This window comes from Schistocerca cancellata, chromosome 2, assembly GCF_023864275.1.
Source record: "Schistocerca cancellata isolate TAMUIC-IGC-003103 chromosome 2, iqSchCanc2.1, whole genome shotgun sequence".
NCBI classification, from domain to species: domain Eukaryota; kingdom Metazoa; phylum Arthropoda; class Insecta; order Orthoptera; family Acrididae; genus Schistocerca; species Schistocerca cancellata.
Window position 1 is genome coordinate 586,693,670 of NC_064627.1, and position 20,738 is coordinate 586,714,407.

A 20,738-nucleotide genomic window follows, 5' to 3' on the forward strand; every position below is an offset into this window, starting at 1 on the left:
ATCAAATTACATCTTTGGGGGGTTGGATTCTAGACGTTTCATTTCTGGTGAGCAACTTAAAACAGAGACAGAATGGTCAGCATAAGATTTCTGCATAAGAGACTGAATACTTCATTGAACTGTGCGTGACGCAGATCTTAAATTCCATGTACTTAAGTGCAATCACGGTGTACTTAAGTGCGATTACAGTGCACGGTATTTACGCTAGAATAATGACGTAGTTAGAAATACAATTTTGCGTTTTTTCTGCATCGAAGTATGCACCAGTATCACTGACAGGCAGATACCTGCGTCCGAGAAGCATTTTTGATCTGTCCTTTGCCATAGTACGAAGTCATGTGACGCTAGAGCCAAGCACGAAGTAAGTGCGTGGTGAAACATTGCTTTCGCAGGGAACCAGCTTCCCTGCAACTCGGCAGTCAGTGCCTCGCTGTGCCAGCGACTTTAGCGTGGACACCAGAGCGACACGCGGCTGGCTGCAGAGAGTGTGGAGGAACTGTGGTAACCGGGAGGTGGCGGCGGGGGCGGTCAGCCGTAGATCTTGCCCTTGCAGCCGCAGGTGGCGCGGCAGAAGCGGTGCCTGTCGCGTCCGTGCGCCGTGCTGCGGTCGCACAGCCAGTGGTGGTGCGTCGAGTTGAGCTCCGCGCAGTTCCCCCACAGGTCGGCGGAGGGGCACGAGTTGGTGCACAGCTTGCCCAGCCGGCAGTGGCCCGGGCAGCGGTCGCAGGCGCGGCCCCACTCGTACGGCGTCCCCAGCTTCTCCATCATGTTGCCCCTGGAACAGCACACGGGGACTGTCACCTCCATGTCTAATAAGAGCTTAAAGCTAGGTACCTCTTCAAGGGACCTACGCCTCCTGGTAAGAGGCGGCGCACGGCCTGGATGGAAGGATCTTAATTGTGGTCCCTCTCTTTTGAGCCCAACCCGACGGATACCTATGGTAGACCGGGGAAAACCACCGTTCAGGCTGTGTTGCTGGCGGGGCCGGAAGGTGCTAACTGCCACACCACGTATCATTATAAGTCTCATTGGCTCAGCATGAATTGTTTGTACAACCAACCTACACAGCCTATACCTCAACCTCCACTACACTAATAACTTCTGATCTGAAGCTTAAAGTTAGGCACCTCTTCAAGGGACCTACGCCTCCTGGTAAGAGGCGGCGCACGGCCTGGATGGAAGGATCTTAATTGTGGTCCCTCTCTTTTGAGCCCACCCAGCCTAGACCTCAACCTCCAGTACACTAATAACTTCTGATCTGAAGCTTAAAGTTAGGCACCTCTTCAAGGGACCTACGCCTCCTGGTAAGAGGCGGCGCACGGCCTGGATGGAAGGGTCTTAACTGTGGTTCCTCTCTTTTGAGCCCAACCCGACGGATACCTATGGTAGATCGGGGAAAACCACCGTTCAGGTCGTGTTGTCGGCGGGGCCGGGAGGTGCTTGCGCCTGATGTACTCTACTAGGAGCCTTGTAGGCTCAACACAAACTGTTAGTGTCATTACCTTTATTACTATTACCACAAGAACCCTTTCATTAGCAACTTTGAGCCAAGCACAAAATCAGTTACCTCTCTATTCTATATCGTAAATAGTTTAGCACGTTGGACATGGAGATCTTAGTCTTAGTTTCTAGATTTAACGTACCCTAATCTCTTCTAGTTAAGTTAGTTTTTAGGATGGTAGATGTTAAAGGCATGGTGAGCGATGGCCAGCGTCTTGAGGGTCATTCCAAGACCCGGGCCGCCGCCCACAACCAGGTGACGGGCAATATTATACCTATCTCTTCTGTATTCAATTATCTTCCTTCCTTCTTTCTAAATATTTAATTTCGATTTGTTTATTAATATCTCACTTGATTTTATATTACTTACAAGCTTTTCTAATGCTACACAAAAAAAGATATCAAATGGATCTAAACAAATAGAGCCCGCCTCCACGTGGCGGGACACGGGCAACGGTGTGAGTGGGGACGGGAGCCGGGGTGGTGTTACTTTCAGTCACACCGGACCCCGGACCCAGTCACAGCGGCTAGGTGGCAACATACGACCCACCATAAGAAATTAGACGGTGGGTCATAAAAAATAAGCAGCTAGTAAAAAAAAAGTGAAAAAGTGTCACGACGAAATGACAGGCGCAGCAGGCAAACGTACTCCTGACGGTCAACATGTGAACGCCCCAACATGGATTCCGGAAACAGCGATCGAGTGAGACACAACTCGCTTTATTTGTTCATGAGACCCAGAAAATATTAGATACAGGCTCCCAGGTAGATGCCATTTTCCTTGACTTCCGGAAGGCGTTCGATACAGTTCCGCACTGTCGTCTGATAAAGTAAGAGCCTACGGAATATCAACCAGCTGTGTGGCTGGATTGAAGAGTTTTTAGCAAACAGAACGCAGCATGTTGTTCTCAATGGAGAGAAGTCTACAGACGTTAAAGTAACCTCTGGCGTGCCACAGGGGATTGTTATGGGACCATTGCTTTTCACAATATACCGGGTGATCAAAAAATCAGAATAAATTTGAAAACTTAATAAACCACGGAATAATGTAGATAGAGAGGAAAACATTGACACACATGCTTGGGATGACATGGGATTTTATTAGAACAAAAAGAAAGTATTGCTAGACGCGTGAAAGTTCTCTTGCGCGCGTCGTTTGGTGATGATCGTGTGCTCAGCCACCATTTTCATCATGCTTGGCCTCCCAGGTCCACAGACCTCAGTCCGTGCGATTATTGGCTTTGGGGTTACCTGAAGTCGCAAGTTTATCGTAATCGACCGACATCTCTAGGGATGCTGAAAGACAACATCCGACACCAATGCCTCACTATAACTCCGGACATGCTTTACAGGGCTGTTCACAACATTATTCCTCGACTACAGCTATTGTTGAGGAATGATGGTGGACATATTGAGCATTTCCTGTAAAGAACATCATCTTTGCTTTGTCTTACTTTGTTATGTTAATTATTGCTATTCTGATCAGATGAAGCGCCATCTGTCGGACATTTTTTGAACTTTGTATTTTTTTGGTTCTAATAAAACCCCATGTCATTCCAAGCATGTGTGTCAATTTGTACCTCTCTATCTACATTATTCCGTGATTTATTCAGTTTTCAACTTTATACTGACTTCTTGGTCACCCGGTATATAAATGACCTAGTAGATAATGTCGGAAGTTCCATGCGGCTTTTTGCGGATGATGCTGTAGTATACAGAGAAGTTGCAGCATTAGAAAATTGCAGCGAAATGCAGGAAGATCTACAGCGGATAGGCACTTGGTGCAGGGAGTGGCAACTGACCCTTAACACAGACAAATGTAATGTATTGTGAATACATAGAAAGAAGGATCCTTTATTGTATGATTATATGATAGCGGAACAAACACTGGTAGCAGTTACTTCTGTAAAAAATCTGGGAGTATGCGTACGGAACGATTTGAAGTGGAATGATCATATAAAATTAATTGTTGGTAAGGCGGGTGCGGGGTTGAGATTCATTGGGAGAGTCCTTAGAAAATGTAGTCCATCATCAAAGGAAGTGGCTTACAAAACACTCGTTCGACCTATACTTGAGTATTGCTCATCAGTGTGGGATCCGTACCAGGTCGGGTTGACGGAGGAGATAGAGAAGATCCAAAGAAGAGCGGTGCGTTTCGTCACAGGGCTATTTGGTAAGCGTGATAGCGTTACGGAGATGTTTAGCAAACTCAAGTGGCGGACTCTGCAAGAGAGGCGCTCTGCATCGCGGTGTAGCTTGCTGGCCATGTTTCGAGAGGGTGCGTTTCTGGATGAAACCTCCCGAGGAGATCACGAATGTAAAATTAGAGAGTTTCAAGCACACACGGAGACTTGCCGGCAGTCGTTCTTCCCACGAACCATACACGACTGGAACAGGAAAGGGAGGTAATGACAGTGGCACGTAAAGTGCCCTCCGCCACACACCGTTGGGAAGGTTGCGGAGTATAAATGTAGATGTAGATGTAGAAATGTACAGTATGTGCTATGCTGTTGTTAGGAGAGTCAGAATCTGTAACACGTGTTCAGCGTGGAACAAGAAGAGAATGGATCGTGACCTCAGCCCCCCCCCCCTCCTCCCTGCCCCCCCCCCCACTCGTAAATCAGTGGGACAGAACTCATCAGGAAACCGGAAGACTGATTTCAAATTCTGGAAAACATCCTAAACGGATGCGGCAGTGTAACGTGTGCGCGAAGCACTCAGTAGAAGCCCATGTAAATCCAAGACAAGCTAGCAGGGAACAGCTGTCCCACATTCGATGGTGGACGACATTGTGCCGCGTGCTTATGAACTCCAGCTTTCGTATCACATTAAGCCTGAGGATCGCCGCAGACGATGTCATTTTGCTGCCGTAATGTTGCATAGTATAGACGAAAACAACAGCTACCTCAATGCAGTGCTGTTCAATGATGAATCAATCTTCTACATGTGGCAAGGTTAACCGATACAACTGTCGAATATGGGGAAGTGAGATTCCAAGAGAACTGGTTGAGTACGAAAGGGAAAGACCGAAAGTTAATGTATGGTCGGCATTACGTAAATATGGTGTAATTGATCTACACTCCTGGAAATTGAAATAAGAACACCGTGAATTCATTGTCCCAGGAAGGGGAAACTTTATTGACACATTCCTGGGGTCAGATACATCACATGATCACACTGACAGAACCACAGGCACATAGACACAGGCAACAGAGCATGCACAATGTCGGCACTAGTACAGTGTATATCCACCTTTCGCAGCAATGCAGGCTGCTATTCTCCCATGGAGACGATCGTAGAGATGCTGGATGTAGTCCTGTGGAACGGCTTGCCATGCCATTTCCACCTGGCGCCTCAGTTGGACCAGCGTTCATGCTGGACGTGCAGACCGCGTGAGACGACGCTTCATCCAGTCCCAAACATGCTCAATGGGGGACAGATCCGGAGATCTTGCTGGCCAGGGTAGTTGACTTACACCTTCTAGAGCACGTTGGATACATGCGGACGTGCATTGTCCTGTTGGAACAGCAAGTTCCCTTGCCGGTCTAGGAATGGTAGAACGATGGGTTCGATGACGGTTTGGATGTACCGTGCACTATTCAGTGTCCCCTCGACGATCACCAGTGGTGTACGGCCAGTGTAGGAGATCGCTCCCCACACCATGATGCCGGGTGTTGGCCCTATGTGCCTCGGTCGTATGCAGTCCTGATTGTGGCGCTCACCTGCACGGTGCCAAACACGCATACGACCATCATTGGCACCAAGGCAGAAGCGACTCTCATCGCTGAAGACGACACGTCTCCATTCGTCCCTCCATTCACGCCTGTCGCGACACCACTGCCACGGCAAACTGGCTGACACTGACGGCGGCGGTGTACAAATGCTGCGCAGCTAGCGCCATTCGACGGCCAACACCGCGGTTCCTGGTGTGTCCGCTGTGCCGTGCGTGTGATCATTGCTTATACAGCCCTCTCGCAGTGTCCGGAGCAAGTATGGTGGGTCTGACACACCGGTGTCAATGTGTTCTTTTTTCCATTTCCAGGAGTGTATTATTTAGGGAGTCTACAGTGACAGGGCACACCTATCTCAACATGTTGGCGAACTATACAGTTCCACAGATGTCTCATTTTCCTGCAGGATGGTGCTCCGCTCCTCTATCGTCGGTATGTTACCACATTTCTCCACGACACGTTCTCCGAGCGTTAGACTGGCCCCCTCAGTCTTCCGGTCTGACTGCTGGGTTTCAGTGCGTGGGGTTTTATCAAGGACATTGTTTACAAAAGAAAGGTTCGATATCTAGTAAATACGAGACAACGAATTTACCTCACAGTAGAGGTCATAACATCTGTTAATCTTAGGTATATATGGCGAGAAGTGGAGTTCAATTTCTAAATCTGTCGAGCAACAAACAATGCCCACACTAAACTGTACGAACATTCATAGAAATATTTGATCTCCTGTGTTCAATACTGTACAAATAAATCTATAAACCTTAATAGGTACCGAAATATTAATAAAAGTTTTTATGTATCTCTAGCCCAGACACCCTGCGCGGTTGTAGATGAGTCCTGACAATCACCCCACATGTACACATTTGTCCCTTCCTATGCCAATGTTGCCTCCATATTGTGATGTAATCCAGCATAATGCACATTAAGAACTCTCTGATACCACGGATTATCTATAACTTCCCTTGTAAGACAAAAACCTCTGATATCTACTGACGTGTAAATGTCAAATTCTGTGCATTTTTGCTTATATACATGATGAATAGAAACATCACTGCAACTTTGTAAAGCTACTTACTACATTTCCACCATCTTTTTTTTTTTTAAAAATTATGTGAATAATATATATCAGTTAATTTAAATACTTTCGTTTTGCCAGTGATGTACTTAAATAATTAGATTCTTTGGTTACAGGTGTAAACTCTCTGTTCTTTCTCGCTTGATGGGAAGAGTTCGTATAAGAAGTGCAGTCAGTTGAAAGGGTCGGACACGTTTTGTGCAGACGCAGCGAATAGTTGGAATTTTGTAGGTCATGTGAGCAGATGCAAAAAATGTTAATGTGGAACTTGTACAATTATTGCGAACCAGTCGTACGAGTATTTTAAAATACATATGCAAAAAGGTATGAGCTATTATTATTTCACAGCTAAAGTGACAGACCACTACACTCTTGGAAAGTTTTAAATTTCTTCGCACAGAAAAATCTCGAGACAGTCACACCCCGAAAAAGAAGGCAATGGAGGCAGCACAAAAACCAGCAAAGAACGACATTAAAACTTTTAAATGTAGACATGTCCACTTTTGAAAATTACAGAAACTGACTTATGTTAGTGCTTTCCTGTCTCAGTGGGGGTTTGACTTTTGCTAGAAGTGTCATGTTACAACATCCACTACACGAAAGTTTCTATAGTCCCCTCCAGTATCGAACGCTGTGCACTCAGCCTAGAGTGTAAAAAAAGGGAGGAGCATCGAACACTGATGTCAGGACCGTGGGAAGGCAAACTGAGGGGATAATCCGCGCGTGTAAAAGGGATTCACGCTGACACTTTAGTACGTCAGGGAGTAATTTTAAGAAAGACATTGAAGGATTTCAGAGGCGTGTGGCTAAGATTTATTACATGTAACTTTGATCAATCAACGACTATTACTGTAACATTATGCGAACTCAGATGGGAAACACTGAAGCGAAGAAACACTAATGAGGAAGTTTAGAGAAGCAGGATTCGTGACGGACTACAGAACGACTCTACGGACACCAAAGACATCTCGCATAAGCGTGCGAAGGAAAGAGAAATCAGGACTCATACGAAAGCATACAAACGGAGGAGTCACATTAATGTGATCACCCCCTAAGTTCACTGTCAACGTGCAATAAACACTCACAGACGGCAGGTGGCACCACTAGCAGTGGAGGGTATATAAAACGTATCGAGGCAACGCGGAAAACAATGCAGTCGTTGTCGGGATGAGGAAGCGGAGCGATTTACGTGAGATCCAAAAGCGCATGATCAATGGCATCCGGCCAAGAGTGGAAGAATTTCCGAAACGGCTAAGTTTGTAAACTGTTTGCGGGCCGCCGTAGTTAACGTATACTGTACATGTAGAAATGGCGCTATCCAAAACCAGTACCGTGGCAACTGTAGCACACCATGGGCCATAGATGACAGACATAAAAGGCGGATGCAGAATTGTGTACGGGAGAATAGACGGACAACTGTTAAGCAACTGACTGCCCAGGTGAACCAAGAGGCTACCAAAAGTGTCTCTTCAACGACCGTTCAGAGAACACTGCTGCGTATGGAGTCATGAAGCAGGTGCCCAGTTCATGCACCCACGCTGACTGCAGTTCATCGGCGACGAAGGCTGGAAATTGTACACCAGTACCGCAACTGGACGTCCACTGAGTGGTGACAGGTTGTCTTTTCAGATGAATCCTATCTTACGCTCCATCGGGCAGATGGCCTTTGGCATATACGGCGTGAAATGCATGAATGCAAACTCACAGGCCACAGGAGGGAGTATTATGGACTAAGGGCTGTTTTCATAGTATTCCATGGGTGATCTTGTCATTCTGCAAGTGACAATGGATCAACACAAGTATTCATGTATTCTTGGGGACCAAGTTCGCACCAACATGTAGTTTGTTTTTACTTGGCACAATGGCATCTACCAGCAGGACAATGCAATGTGTCACACTGTCATATAGTGACAATGACTTGTACGGCCGGCCGATGTGGCCGAGCGGTTCTAGGCGCTACAGTCTGGAACCGCGCGACTGCAACGGTCGCATGTTGGAATCCTGCCTCGGGCTTGGATGTGTGTGATGTCCTTAGGTTGGTTAGGTTTAAGTAGTTTTAAGTTCTAGAGGACTGATGACCTCAGAAGTTAGGTCCCATAGTGCCCAGAGCCATTTGAACCATTTGACTTGTACGTTGTTACGCTTAAGGCTGTTCGAAGCCATCAAGGGCAGTCCAAGATAGGAAATCAGAAACACAATGCAGAGAGCAGGCAAAAGTGGTAGCGTTTACGTTACCGGAGCTAAATAGTAACACTCGAGCACTACATATTGCAGACGCTCTGGGCAGCTGTTCCAGGGGAGAAGTTACTTCAGAGGAGTAACTAGTAACTCCATCCACCTCTTAGACGCTGTTGTAAGGCGCCACAGTAGAATATGGCCACGAAAAGACATGTCTTAGCAGAGGCAGCAAGCTTGTTACCTGTTCCTGAGAATTGCGACGACAGTGGGTTTACACTGGTTATAGTAATACTACAGCAGCCCCACTCACAAAAGGACAGAGGGCGGGGCCAGGACAGCTGTTGGTGGCCATGATAGGAGTGGCAGTGATGTGTAACTTTCAGCTGAACGCTGTTGATACCAAACTTGGAGTTTCTTATAGCAAACGACAGAAGCATCCCTACCCACTGAGTGGGAGTTGGGGAGGGATCTGAATGTGGATGGCCAGAGACGCCCTGGAGGTGCAGAGCGACTCGCCAGATTGGCCAAAGCTTGTTAACTACTGGTGAATTGGTGGGTTGACTATGGGAAGGGACAAATAGTGCGCCGCCACGATTCTTTAAAAACACATGTTTTTGTATTCAGAAGGAGTTCTCAGTCAGATCGTTGGACCGCCGACTCCGTGTCGCTCGTGACCAACCTCGGCAAGTTCCGACATTTCTGTTTTTCTCACTTGCGATGCTGCTATTATGTTTGCACTTAACATGCTGTTGGTGTTCGCTATTTCTGCTAGAACCCACCCCAGTGGATTCAGACACTGACTTCTGTTGTGCAACCAGTTGCCTCCTTTGCTTTTTCTAATGTTCTAGCCTTCAGTGTAGTAGTTAGTCTGATCTCTAACAAATAGTGTTAATCAGACCCCTGGATTCCATAAGTCTCTTGCTGCAAGCATCCTATCGAGTCTCAGAATCCGAGTCTCTCGTAGGTGCCGTGTGACACTATTTGGTGCTGATCCAAGTCATCTACCTGTCTTCTCTGGGGATTTGTCTTTCCGTATTGCTCCTCACTGCTCGGAAATTGCAGTCAGATCTCAAACCCCCTGTCTTCCCTACCCTGTGTTAGGACACGACAATACAGCTCACAGTATATGTGTGTGCTTTGAAGAACACCAGGATGAGTTTACCATACTCCTCCGGTGCCAAACTCCATAGATTTAAACCCAATCGAAAATCTGTGGGACCACCTCGATCGGGGAGTTCGCGCCATGGTTTTCCAATTGGGAAACCTAGCACAGCTGCCTGCAGTAACGGAGCCAGCACTTTCAGACTGTCAGAACCTCCCAGGGCCTGACTGACTCTTCCTGCGTTGCTTGCAGTGATCTGCGCTGTTGATGGATGGTCATGTTTATGTGACTGGGTAGTGTATACTATAGACAGTCGTTTTTCCCTCGCTCCATTTGCTAGCAGAACAGGTAAAGGAGTGACGAGCAGCGATTACACTCCTCCTCACCCCCCCCCCCCCCCCCAACTCCTGCATGCGCCATATGGTGTCTTGCAGAGTATGTATGTAGATGTAGAGGTAGGTGGGGAGAACGGGATACGTTGTTGTAATATTGTGCCAAGAAGATACAACAGTCTGATATCACACCCGACAGCTGTTTTGGCGACCCTGTTGCACGAGAAACTTGCAACACTGCTGTTGGTTCTAAATTGATGGAAAACCTCACGAATGCAGGGCAGTGTGTCACTAATGCGCCGTTGTTGAAGGTTTGGCGCCACAGAACTCATTAACACCAACGATTTATTTATGTTCTGACACGACAGCAAAACATCTCTGTGATGGATCGATATGACAGCTTCTCCTACGCTGATAACTTTGCAAACAAACCTTGATCCTCTCTCTAGTACAGTCATCGCAGCGTGCCGTTTTTTCCTTCCTTCTATTTGCAACTCTTGCACAACGCTGCAGCGACATCGATACGCAATTAATTACTTTACCGCTAAAGAGCGATGGAGTCTACTGTGAAGAGACTGAAGTCTCAACCGTCTTCATCACCGCTGTAGAAAGGAAATGGAGTGCAGCGCGCAACTAAAACAAAACGCAATTTACCCGAGTAATTTTTACACGAGGAAGGTGTTGACATTTTGTGTGAAAATTCCATTTTGAGGTAAACACAAAATTTTCTGTCACTTTAATCTTATTTGACACTGTAAGTACAACAATGGCGAAAACTTCCTTATTCGATTCCTGAGCTACACCTACACATACACTCTTGCTACTTTTTGAAGTGCTTGGTAGAGCGTACTTAGCATTGTACCACATGTTAGGATGTCTACCTGGCGTATGGAACGCTGGAAGCGCGACTGCTGAAATGCTGTGTGTACACTGTAATTAGTTTCATCTTGTCTTCACGGTCCTACGGAAGAGATAAGTAAACGGCTGAAGTATATTTCTACATTCTGCTAATGTTGGTTTTGACACTTAATAAGTTGGTTTTCGCAGGACAATTGGCAGTTCTAGTGCAGGTTTTTCAAAATCTCCGTGTGGGCCCCTCAAGAGTCAAACAAATCCGTGAGCAGAATGAAATTTTCACTCTGCAGCGGAGTGCGCGCTGATATGAAACTTCCTGGCAGATAAAAACCGTGTGCCGGAGCGAGACTCGAACTCGGGACCTTTGCCTTTCGCGGGCAAGTGCTCCAACGACTGAGCTACCCAAGCACGACTCACAACCCGTCCTCACAGCTTCAGTTCTGCCAGTAACTAGTCTCCTACCTTCCAAACCTCACAGACGCTCTTCTGCAGAAACGTTCTGAGTTCGAGTCTCGGTCCGACACACAGCTTTAATCTGCCAGGAAGTTACAAATCTGTGACCGTTTAGAGAGCCTCTCTTCGAATATCTTCAATATCCTCTGTTAGTGCTACTTGGCATGGACCCCACATACGGCAGCAATACTCTAAGCAGGGGCACAAAACTGCTTGATAAGCAGTCTCCTTTGTAGATTGATTGCATTTTTCAAGTATCCTACCAACGAACCAATGTTTCCTAGTTGCTTTACCTACGACCGAGACTATATACTCAATCGATTCCATATTTATACAAGTTATTACGCCTAGCGAATCTCAGTTGTCACTTATTAATATTGTCCTCATGTGATACTTCTTTTCTTCATTTTGTAAAGTGCAAATTTTTTTATTTCTGTAAATTTCAAGCGAGAAGTCAATTACTGATTGACGAAACAGGATATGTTCGTGACAAAAGTATGATCGTCAGGAATCGTCATCGCGATTGATAGCCACACAAGGGATCTGGATTGTATTCGCAGCAGTTCAGAACTATTTTTTCGTTATTTAAAATAAATATACCATCCTTAATGCACTCACGTTGCGACTGGTAGTTCATAGGATTTGTCGACCTATAAAATGCGCTTGACAATGTAAAATGGCGCAAGATGTTCGAAGTTGCGAGAAAATTAGGAGTAAGTTTTAGACAGAACGGGTACTACTAAATACGTTCATCAACCAACAGGATAAAATAGAAATGGAGGATCAAGAACGAAGTGATCACATTAGAAGGAGTATTATACAGGTATCCAGTCTCACTCCAAATGTTCAGTCCATACATCTAACATCAAACCAGTAGGTTGAATGAAAAAGTAACACCAACTACAAGAAAAAACACGTTCCAATTGCAAGAGTGAAAACTATTAAATGGTCCTTTTCAATTCTCAAACATTTCAAAAGATAGCCATTGTGATAGAACAGCTACAGCTGCAGCAGCTCTACATTAGTATCAGTAGTGTTCAAGCATTGTTACAAAAGTCACATGAAACCCTTCCTCGCGTGAAATGTTCACAGTGCCCTCTTAGGATAGAACTACTCGTTTCATTGTTTCTGCTCTGAAATAGGAGGGCGTGATATGAGGATACGAAGCGATGTACCAATTCTGTAGTCCCATTGCTTTCTTGTCCTAAAGGCACTATAATTTCTTTTGGACTGGAACTACAAGAGGTGCTCAAAAACTTCTCGTTCGAAGACTGTGCAGTCCAGGATCAGATTCCAATCAGGAAATATCGGCGTTAGCACTGAGGTAACTATACCACCGAAGCCCAAGGATGAAGACGCCCGTTTGCTAAAACAACGTGTCCCTGAAGAAGTCCGTAATTGCCTACTGAACATGCTCCTCCGACAGGACTCGTCGGCCTTTCAAGAGCTTTTTTAAGGGAAAAAGGCGTGAAAATCACTTTGGCGGGAGATCAGGACTACAGGGCGGGTGTTCGAGTGTCTTGTACTTGAGCTGAAGTAATTTCTGCGTTAGTACATTTGCGGTATGGCGACATGCGTTATGATGAAGCAACATCAACCTTTGTCGCAGTTTTCCTGGTTTTACACAGTCAGGCTGCCCCGTATATATTCTAAGATGGATGTTTACTGGTGTTTGTTCAAATGTTTCAAATGGCTCTGAGCACTATGGGACTTAATTTCTGAGGTCATCAGTCCCCTAGAACTCAGAACTACTTAAACCTAACTAACCCAAGGACATCACACACATCCATGCCCGAGGCAGGATTCGAACCTGCGACCGTTGCGGTAGCGCGGTTAGAGGACTGTAGCGCCTAGAACCGCTCGGCCACTCCGGCCGGCCCGGTGTTGTAAGGAAAGAATAACAGCACGTTGGCACTGTTTGTACGGACTTGTTAATAACGTCGCCATAGTTCACGTTTCCGATTTACCGCACGCACATCGGAAAGACACTGATGACACACTCTCTCTTCCCTGCATGCCGATGCTTATATATCCGCATCGGAGTCGCACTGGGTTGCATACAAGCTGCGCAACGGAAACTTTTTGATCGCCCCTCATAGAAAGGCGGTGTGTATCGAGGCTTAGTATACAATACAATGAACCTTTAAGCCCTCTACGCGATAGTACACAGATACACCAGCACATCCGAGAGTGGTTCCTCCAGCGTACAGGTGTAAACGGCGGCCATTGTGAACAGTTCATGTAATAAGAGTTTCATGTGATATTCTGGTATGTTCTGTTTCTCTTTGTTTCCCACAGCTGATAGGAAATGATTTGGAACATGAAAACAAATAGTATACGGACCCATGTGTATGTAATAGATTTATTCGTAGGTGTGAGGAAATTGTAGTGAATGTTAGACCTGTACTATTTAGTTCCATCATGTACGTGTTAAAAGCAGAAAAATAAGCCCAATAAATGTGAGTCTGGAAACGCGCACTTTCCTTAGGAAAGTCCATTTTCTTTTTTTAACGTGATGGCCATTCAAAGCATTTGTTTGTGAAAGACGGCCAGCGTGGCGTCCGTCGATGACAAAGCAATCCTCTGCCCTTCCATCTAGGGAATCACCCACTCTGAAGTTGACCAGGTTGCTTTTGTACGAGTTAGTATAGATTAAAGATTCTATGTTGCAGTGTCTGAACATCGTTGAGTGCAGTGGCGAAGTCTTTAAAGTGTACCAATAAGAAGAAGTCTAGGGGACTGAGTCCTGTGGAATGAAAATGCCAGGCTTGGGAACTCCTCAGGCAATCTACTGGCCCTGAAATTTCAGTGATGCACCATCAAACACACATGTCTTCGCTCACATCCTCCACCATGATAGGAAATACATTAATAATCAGTGTCTGATTATGAGCCCCATTTGATATCCGTGGTAGTACGTATGTCGATTCAGAAACGGGGCAATGGCATGGGGATCTTCATCGGACAGCATAAAAAGACTATGAAAATTTAGAACACGATTTCTTGTAATTTGCACTACATTTTTGCAAAGACCACTGACAGAACTGCAATCAGCTACGACGCTCTTGGGACCTTGGAGACTGGACGATCTCACCGCAATACGGATGTAGTAATACACTCCTGGAAATTGAAATAAGAACACCGTGAATTCATTGTCCCAGGAAGGGGAAACTTTATTGACACATTCCTGGGGTCAGATACATCACATGATCACACTGACAGAACCACAGGCACATTGACACAGGCAACAGAGCATGCACAATGTCGGCACTAGTACAGTGTATATCCACCTTTCGCAGCAATGCAGGCTGCTATTCCCCCATGGAGACGATCGTAGAGATGCTGGATGTAGTCCTGTGGAACGGCTTGCCATGCCATTTCCACCTGGCGCCTCAGTTGGACCAGCGTTCGTGCTGGACGTGCAGACCGCGTGAGACGACGCTTCATCCAGTCCCAAACATGCTCAATGGGGGACAGATCCGGAGATCTTGCTGGCCAGGGTAGTTGACTTACACCTTCTAGAGCACGTTGGGTGGCACGGGATACATGTGGACGTGCATTGTCCTGTTGGAACAGCAAGTTCCCTTGCCGGTCTAGGAATGGTAGAACGATGGGTTCGATGACGGTTTGGATGTACCGTGCACTATTCAGTGTCCCCTCGACGATCACCAGTGGTGTGCGGCCAGTGTAGGAGATCCCTCCCCACACCATGATGCCGGGTGTTGGCCCTGTGTGCCTCGGTCGTATGCAGTCCTGATTGTGACGCTCACCTGCACGGCGCCAAACACGCATACGACCATCATTGGCACCAAGGCAGAAGCGACTCGCATCGCTGAAGACGACACGTCTCCATTCGTCCCTCCATTCACGCCTGTCGCGACACCACTGGAGGCGGGCTGCACGATGTTGGGGCGTGAGCGGAAGACGGCCTAACGGTGTGCGGGACCGTAGCCCAGCTTCATGGAGACGGTTGCGAATGGTCCTCGCCGATACCCCAGGAGCAACAGTGTCCCTAATTTGCTGGGAAGTGGCGGTGCGGTCCCCTACGGCACTGCGTAGGATCCTACGGTCTTGGCGTGCATCCGTGCGTCGCTGCGGTCCGGTCCCAGGTCGACGGGCACGTGCACCTTCCGCCGACCACTGGCGACAACATCGATGTACTGTGGAGACCTCACGCCCCACGTGTGGAGCAATTCGGCGGTACGTCCACCCGGCCTCCCGCATGCCCACTATACGCCCTCGCTCAAAGTCCGTCAACTGCACATACGGTTCACGTCCACGCTGTCGCGGCATGCTACCAGTGTTAAAGACTGCGATGGAGCTCCGTATGCCACGGCAAACTGGCTAACACTGACGGCGGCGGTGCACAAATGCTGCGCAGCTAGCGCCATTCGTCGGCCAACACCGCGGTTCCTGGTGTGTCCGCTGTGCCGTGCGTGTGATCATTGCTTGTACAGCCCTCTCGCAGTGTCCGGAGCAAGTATGGTGGGTCTGACACACCGGTGTCAATGTGTTCTTTTTTCCATTTCCAGGAGTGTAGTTCATGGAATGGCGCCGAGACATGAGGATGACTCAAGCCTTCCCTTGCTGCTAATCGCAGCGCAGTGGTTACAGCATTTGCGTCTACTAAATTTAGCACACATGCCCCCGTCTCAGGCGTGCGAACTGAGGGAGGTCGTGAGCTGTTTACCTTATGGAGCACTACAAAATCTGTACCCCAAAGTCGCTGGAAAAGCTGACCAATTAACTTATCATTTGGTACTTTGTGGAACTTTTCAGATTAGGGTGCAGTGGCTCGCAGGCTATTTCCATTTGCTAAACCATAGCACAAAATCCTGTGCACTTGTTGAGTGGTACAGTTCCATTACTAACAAGGAGTGGAAAAGAGGAATGAAAATGTACTCAACCATTTGTATGTACAAACGGCACAATACCGATAAAGACAAAAGTGAAGTCATTTGTGTAAGTAGATAAGGCACCACATTTTGGATCAGATAATGTATAGCTGCAACATTCGGGCCTTATGTACGGCATTTCTTCAGGTGGGACAACCCATCTCGTGATTTTTGGTCATTCAGTTAACAAACTGCAGCACTGTAAGCGTAGCCTGCCTAATGGGGCCAAGGTCTTGGCAAACGGACATACTTTGGACATGGGGTGTGCTGCTGACATTACGAAGTTGTGGAATCGATCATGCGTGCGCTTTCATGTTATCGGTGGATCTCTGGAGACTAGCAGAAGCAGGCAGAGTTTTGGAGAATGACGTTAGATGGAATATTAATGAATATAAAATGTGGAATTAACATAGACGATAGACAAACAGGGAAATTGACTGAAGAAAGAATATCAACCGGAACCCAGAGGAAAACATGAAAATAGTGAATTGTTATGGCAGTAGCTTCGGGGCTTAAAGTAGCTTAAGTGTTTGGACTTTACAGTCGCCTGTGGAAAATGAGTAACAGTAGTACCCTAGAGGTCGCTACAATGTTTAATATAAATTTTCGTGGGAATATTAAAGACTAACACCAACAACAGTGAAAATATTATTCTAACGATAGTGACGAGTTGGAGTACGAACTGGAATTGGCAGAGTTGAAATGTTTCTACAATAAATAGTGACTATTTTTATCTACTTTGTTCATCTGAATTGCTGAGTTGTTAGTAAGTTCCTATGGGACCAAGCTGCTAAGGTCATCGGTCCCTAGGCTTACACACTACTTAACCTAATTTAAAATATCTTACGATATGAACAACACACACATCTATACCCTAGGTGGGCTCGAACCTCCGACGGGAGGAGTCGCCCGAACAGTGGCTAGGCGCCTTTGACAGCGCAGCTACCCCGCGCGGCCCATTTGAAATGAAATGGATGATAACTAAGCTATATTTATGTCAGACCGTGACCTCTGGTGGGTACCAGGCACGTGGATTGGGTACTAAGTGAGTTCCTTCCCACTCCCTTCCTAACTAAATAATTTCCGGTTGCTTTTAACTAAAATTGTGACTGATAGCACCGAGTAAAACAGAGGGCGAGATATTACAGCACCCTTTGTGTGCATATAGGGTGTAGTAGATGAAGTGTTTTTCTCTACAACTCCCAAAATAATAGCCGGTCACTGTGGCAGAGCGGTTCTAGGCTCTTCAGTCCGGAACCGCGCTGCTGCTACGGTCGCAGGTTCGAATCCTGCCTCGGGCATGGTTGTGTGTGATGTTCTTAGGTTAGTTAGGTTTAATCAGTTCTAAGTCTAGGGGACTGATGACCTCAGATGTTAAGTCCCATAGTGCTTAGAGCCATTTGAACCCAAAATAATAAAACTTATAGAACTTTCATTTAATTTGAACTGTACACGATTGGTATAAATACAAAAGTTATATGACAAAGAAACAATGTTACATTTAAACATATATAATCCTTTTCACTAACTCTCTGGAATATAACTAAATAAACTATGTTTGTAACTCCGTTTCTTATTCCAACCCTACTATATAAATACTATTTTTACTTATTATTTTATAAATTACGGACAAACACATCTTACTTTAAAGAGCCTCTATATGTAGGGTGTATGTGTGTATCTTCGAAGCACTTGCGGTGTTTTAGAAGTATAAAACAAAATCATTTTGCTGATGAAAACCTGCTCTCAGTAGTAGTGTAGACAGTAACAGTGCTTGTACAGCAGTTAGAAATACGATGAGGATACAGTGACGCGGGCGGCACTCACATGGGGCAGTAGTTGCAGATGTAGGAGTAGTAGGTGCGGCCGCGCGAGCCGCAGCGCGTGAAGCCGCAGCCCACCTTGTGCGTGGACGCCCACACCATCTGCGTGTAGTGGCCCACCGCGTGCAGGTCGTTGCGCCGAGACCCGTACGTGAAGTTGTCGCGCTCCGCGAACCACATCTTGATGGCGAAGTACCTGCAGCAGGCGGGAGCCAAGACCGTTCTCACTCCGACACTGGCAACGTCCCACAAAAAGCAGGAAATAAGGGGCTCGTTAACAACTACAACTAAAGTTTGTGGGAGATTATTCTCGATTTTGTGTGATTTAGATGTGGATATTGCCAGGAATTCCAAGACCGTATCAAAACCATATTACAATCCAAGACCATACCAGAATCTCTAAGTAGTTTACTACAGACCAGCCCGGACATACAAATAGAAGCGAGCAGGGGATAACGTAGTTATAGAAGATTTAATAAAACATTTTTATTTACTTACTGAAAAATGACTACAGTTTATGTTTTCATGCTGTATGTTCGTCTGTTATGCTTAAGACGGTTGATGAATGCAGTGAACGCTCTAACGGCGAAAAGATATTTCTTACGTGATATAATCACGATGTAACAATTTTCAGATTCTTTCACTTTCCTTGTACTGTGAAACCACTCTTCTTGCCAAATTTACGCTTCTACGTATTAAAAATTACCCTTTAGTTTTTGAGGCATGGGTTTGCGAGTTTCAAAATATGTGACGTAAATGGCCGAATGTTTTGATGGCGTTGACTTAAATGCTTAAAATTTTTGCACCGACAAAGAACTACAGACCTTAGTGTGTGACAAAAATTTCAATTTGATACACCAGCGGCTTCAAGACCATACACTTTGGTATCTGACATCAATTTAAATTTGATACGCCAAAGTGTTAAAGAGAAAAAGGGGTAATAACAGACAGGTCGGCAAACGGACAGACTGTCAAAAAATATTTTTCCGTGTCATGTAATTACAAATGAACAATTTTAGGATTTTTTTCTTTACTTGTACTGTGAAACCTTGCTTCATACGAAATTTCATTATTAGGTCAACGAGAAATATCCTACAGGTTTTGATAAGTGAGTTTTTGAGTATCAAAATGTGTGACATAAATGGTCGTATCTCTCGACTGAAATCACCTAGAACTTTAAAATTTTTGCACTGCCAAGTGACCATAGTCCATAGTATACTAACGTCACATTTCTTGATATGTCTACTTGTTCCAGAAAAAGGGTTCATTTGGACCAGGGGTTCCCAACAAAATTTTCTCGAAGACCCCCTCATCGAGCAAGAATGGTACCTTGTCATATCACAGTATCAAGTACCTAAAAACGCCAAATTAAGAGTCTTTTTATACTTTTTCTGTTTTTGGTACTTAGAAAAAACACTGACATATTTTTTATTGAAAAAATATTGAGCTTAAAGCTTTTTCAATTTAGCCATCATTGTTATTGTTAAATTTGTGATTATTACTCAAAATCGTTTTCTTCAAATCTGGGTGTTTAGTATGACAAACTCGTTAAAAAAGTAAAAATTTAGTATGAACTGAAAATGAAAGGAAAAATGAAAACTGAGTGTATTGGTCTTTCAAGTGTACTACACTTGAGATTGCATTGAGTAGACATGTGTGAAAAATATATACTTTTTCTGTTTTTGGTACTTAGAAAAAAACAATGACATATTCTTTATTGATTAAATATTGAGCTTAAAGCTTTTTCAATTTAGCCATCATTGTTATTGTTAAATTTGTGATTATTGCTCAAAATCGTTTTCTTCAAATCTGGGTGTTTAGTATAACAAACTCGTTAAAAAAGTAAAAATTTAGTATGAACTGAAAATGAAAGGAAAAATGAAAACTGAGTGTATTGGTCTTTCAAGTGTACTACACTTGAGATTGCATTGAGTAGACATGTGTGAAAAATAAGAAAAAAACTAGTTTCATAGAAGGTATTATTTATTTGAAAAAATACAGTTACAACAGAGTGCCCCATCAGTATACAGTTAGTTTTAATTTTCAGTTCTTAATGAGATGACTGTCAGTTGTCAGCTGCAAAGAGGCAGCGCGCGCAGTCTAACGGCATCAGCAGAACTATTTGCCTCTATCTAATTCTAGTTTTGCGCTAGAGTGTGCTAGTGTCAGTTGGCTCCAGCAAGACGCTAGACGCAGAAGTTAGCGTTCGCTAAAGCTCTGCTCATGCAGGAAGCCGTCAGAACAAAAAATCTGTTGTCATACGAAATATATTTAATATATTTTTTATTCTAATAGCATCTTGCGGACCCCTCTGGCATAGCTCGCGGACGCCTGGGGATCTGCGGACCACCTGTTGGGAACCACTGATTTGGATAGACTGGCAGACAGGCCGGCGACATGGCAATAGATTGAGTCAAACTCTAAAAGGTGTTCGAGACCATCACTGTGTCTCCCTATGGCAGAAATCCTAGTCTGTGTGATATTGTTCACTGCACAACGTCGTGATTTTGTGTGTACATCTTTGTTGTAGACATGTCTGATGCGTTCTCGTAAAGAGTTCTGACATAAGGAACCTGATACAATGAATCGGTCTGTATTAGGCCCGCACGTCCGTAAATCAGCAAGCGCGTGCCGCCTGTTAGCAACATGTGCAGGCACTGTTCTTTAGCGTCATTTGCATGTAGCATCGATAAGTAATTTTTTTACGGTAACCCATCTTATATTCCTATCATTGTTGTAGAATGTAAATCCTAAAGTACCAGGGAATACTAATAGGAGAGTAAAGATATGTTGG

The 20,738-nt window shown here is 45.3% G+C and overlaps 1 protein-coding gene across 2 annotated transcripts in view; it reads right to left on the bottom strand.

Moving 5' to 3' along the window:
- Positions 1–401: 401 nt before the first annotated feature.
- Positions 402–20,738, bottom strand: part of LOC126162202 (cysteine-rich secretory protein 2-like) — a 236,938-nt gene continuing 216,601 nt past the window's right edge. For both annotated transcript variants that reach the window (XM_049918540.1, XM_049918541.1), the window contains exons 6-7: positions 17,949–18,140; positions 402–775 (exon numbers count right to left, since the gene is read on the bottom strand). In XM_049918540.1, coding sequence (XP_049774497.1) covers positions 529–775; positions 17,949–18,140 — 439 coding nt within the window. In that variant the 3' untranslated portion in view covers positions 402–528. The remainder of the gene's footprint in view (positions 776–17,948; positions 18,141–20,738) is intronic.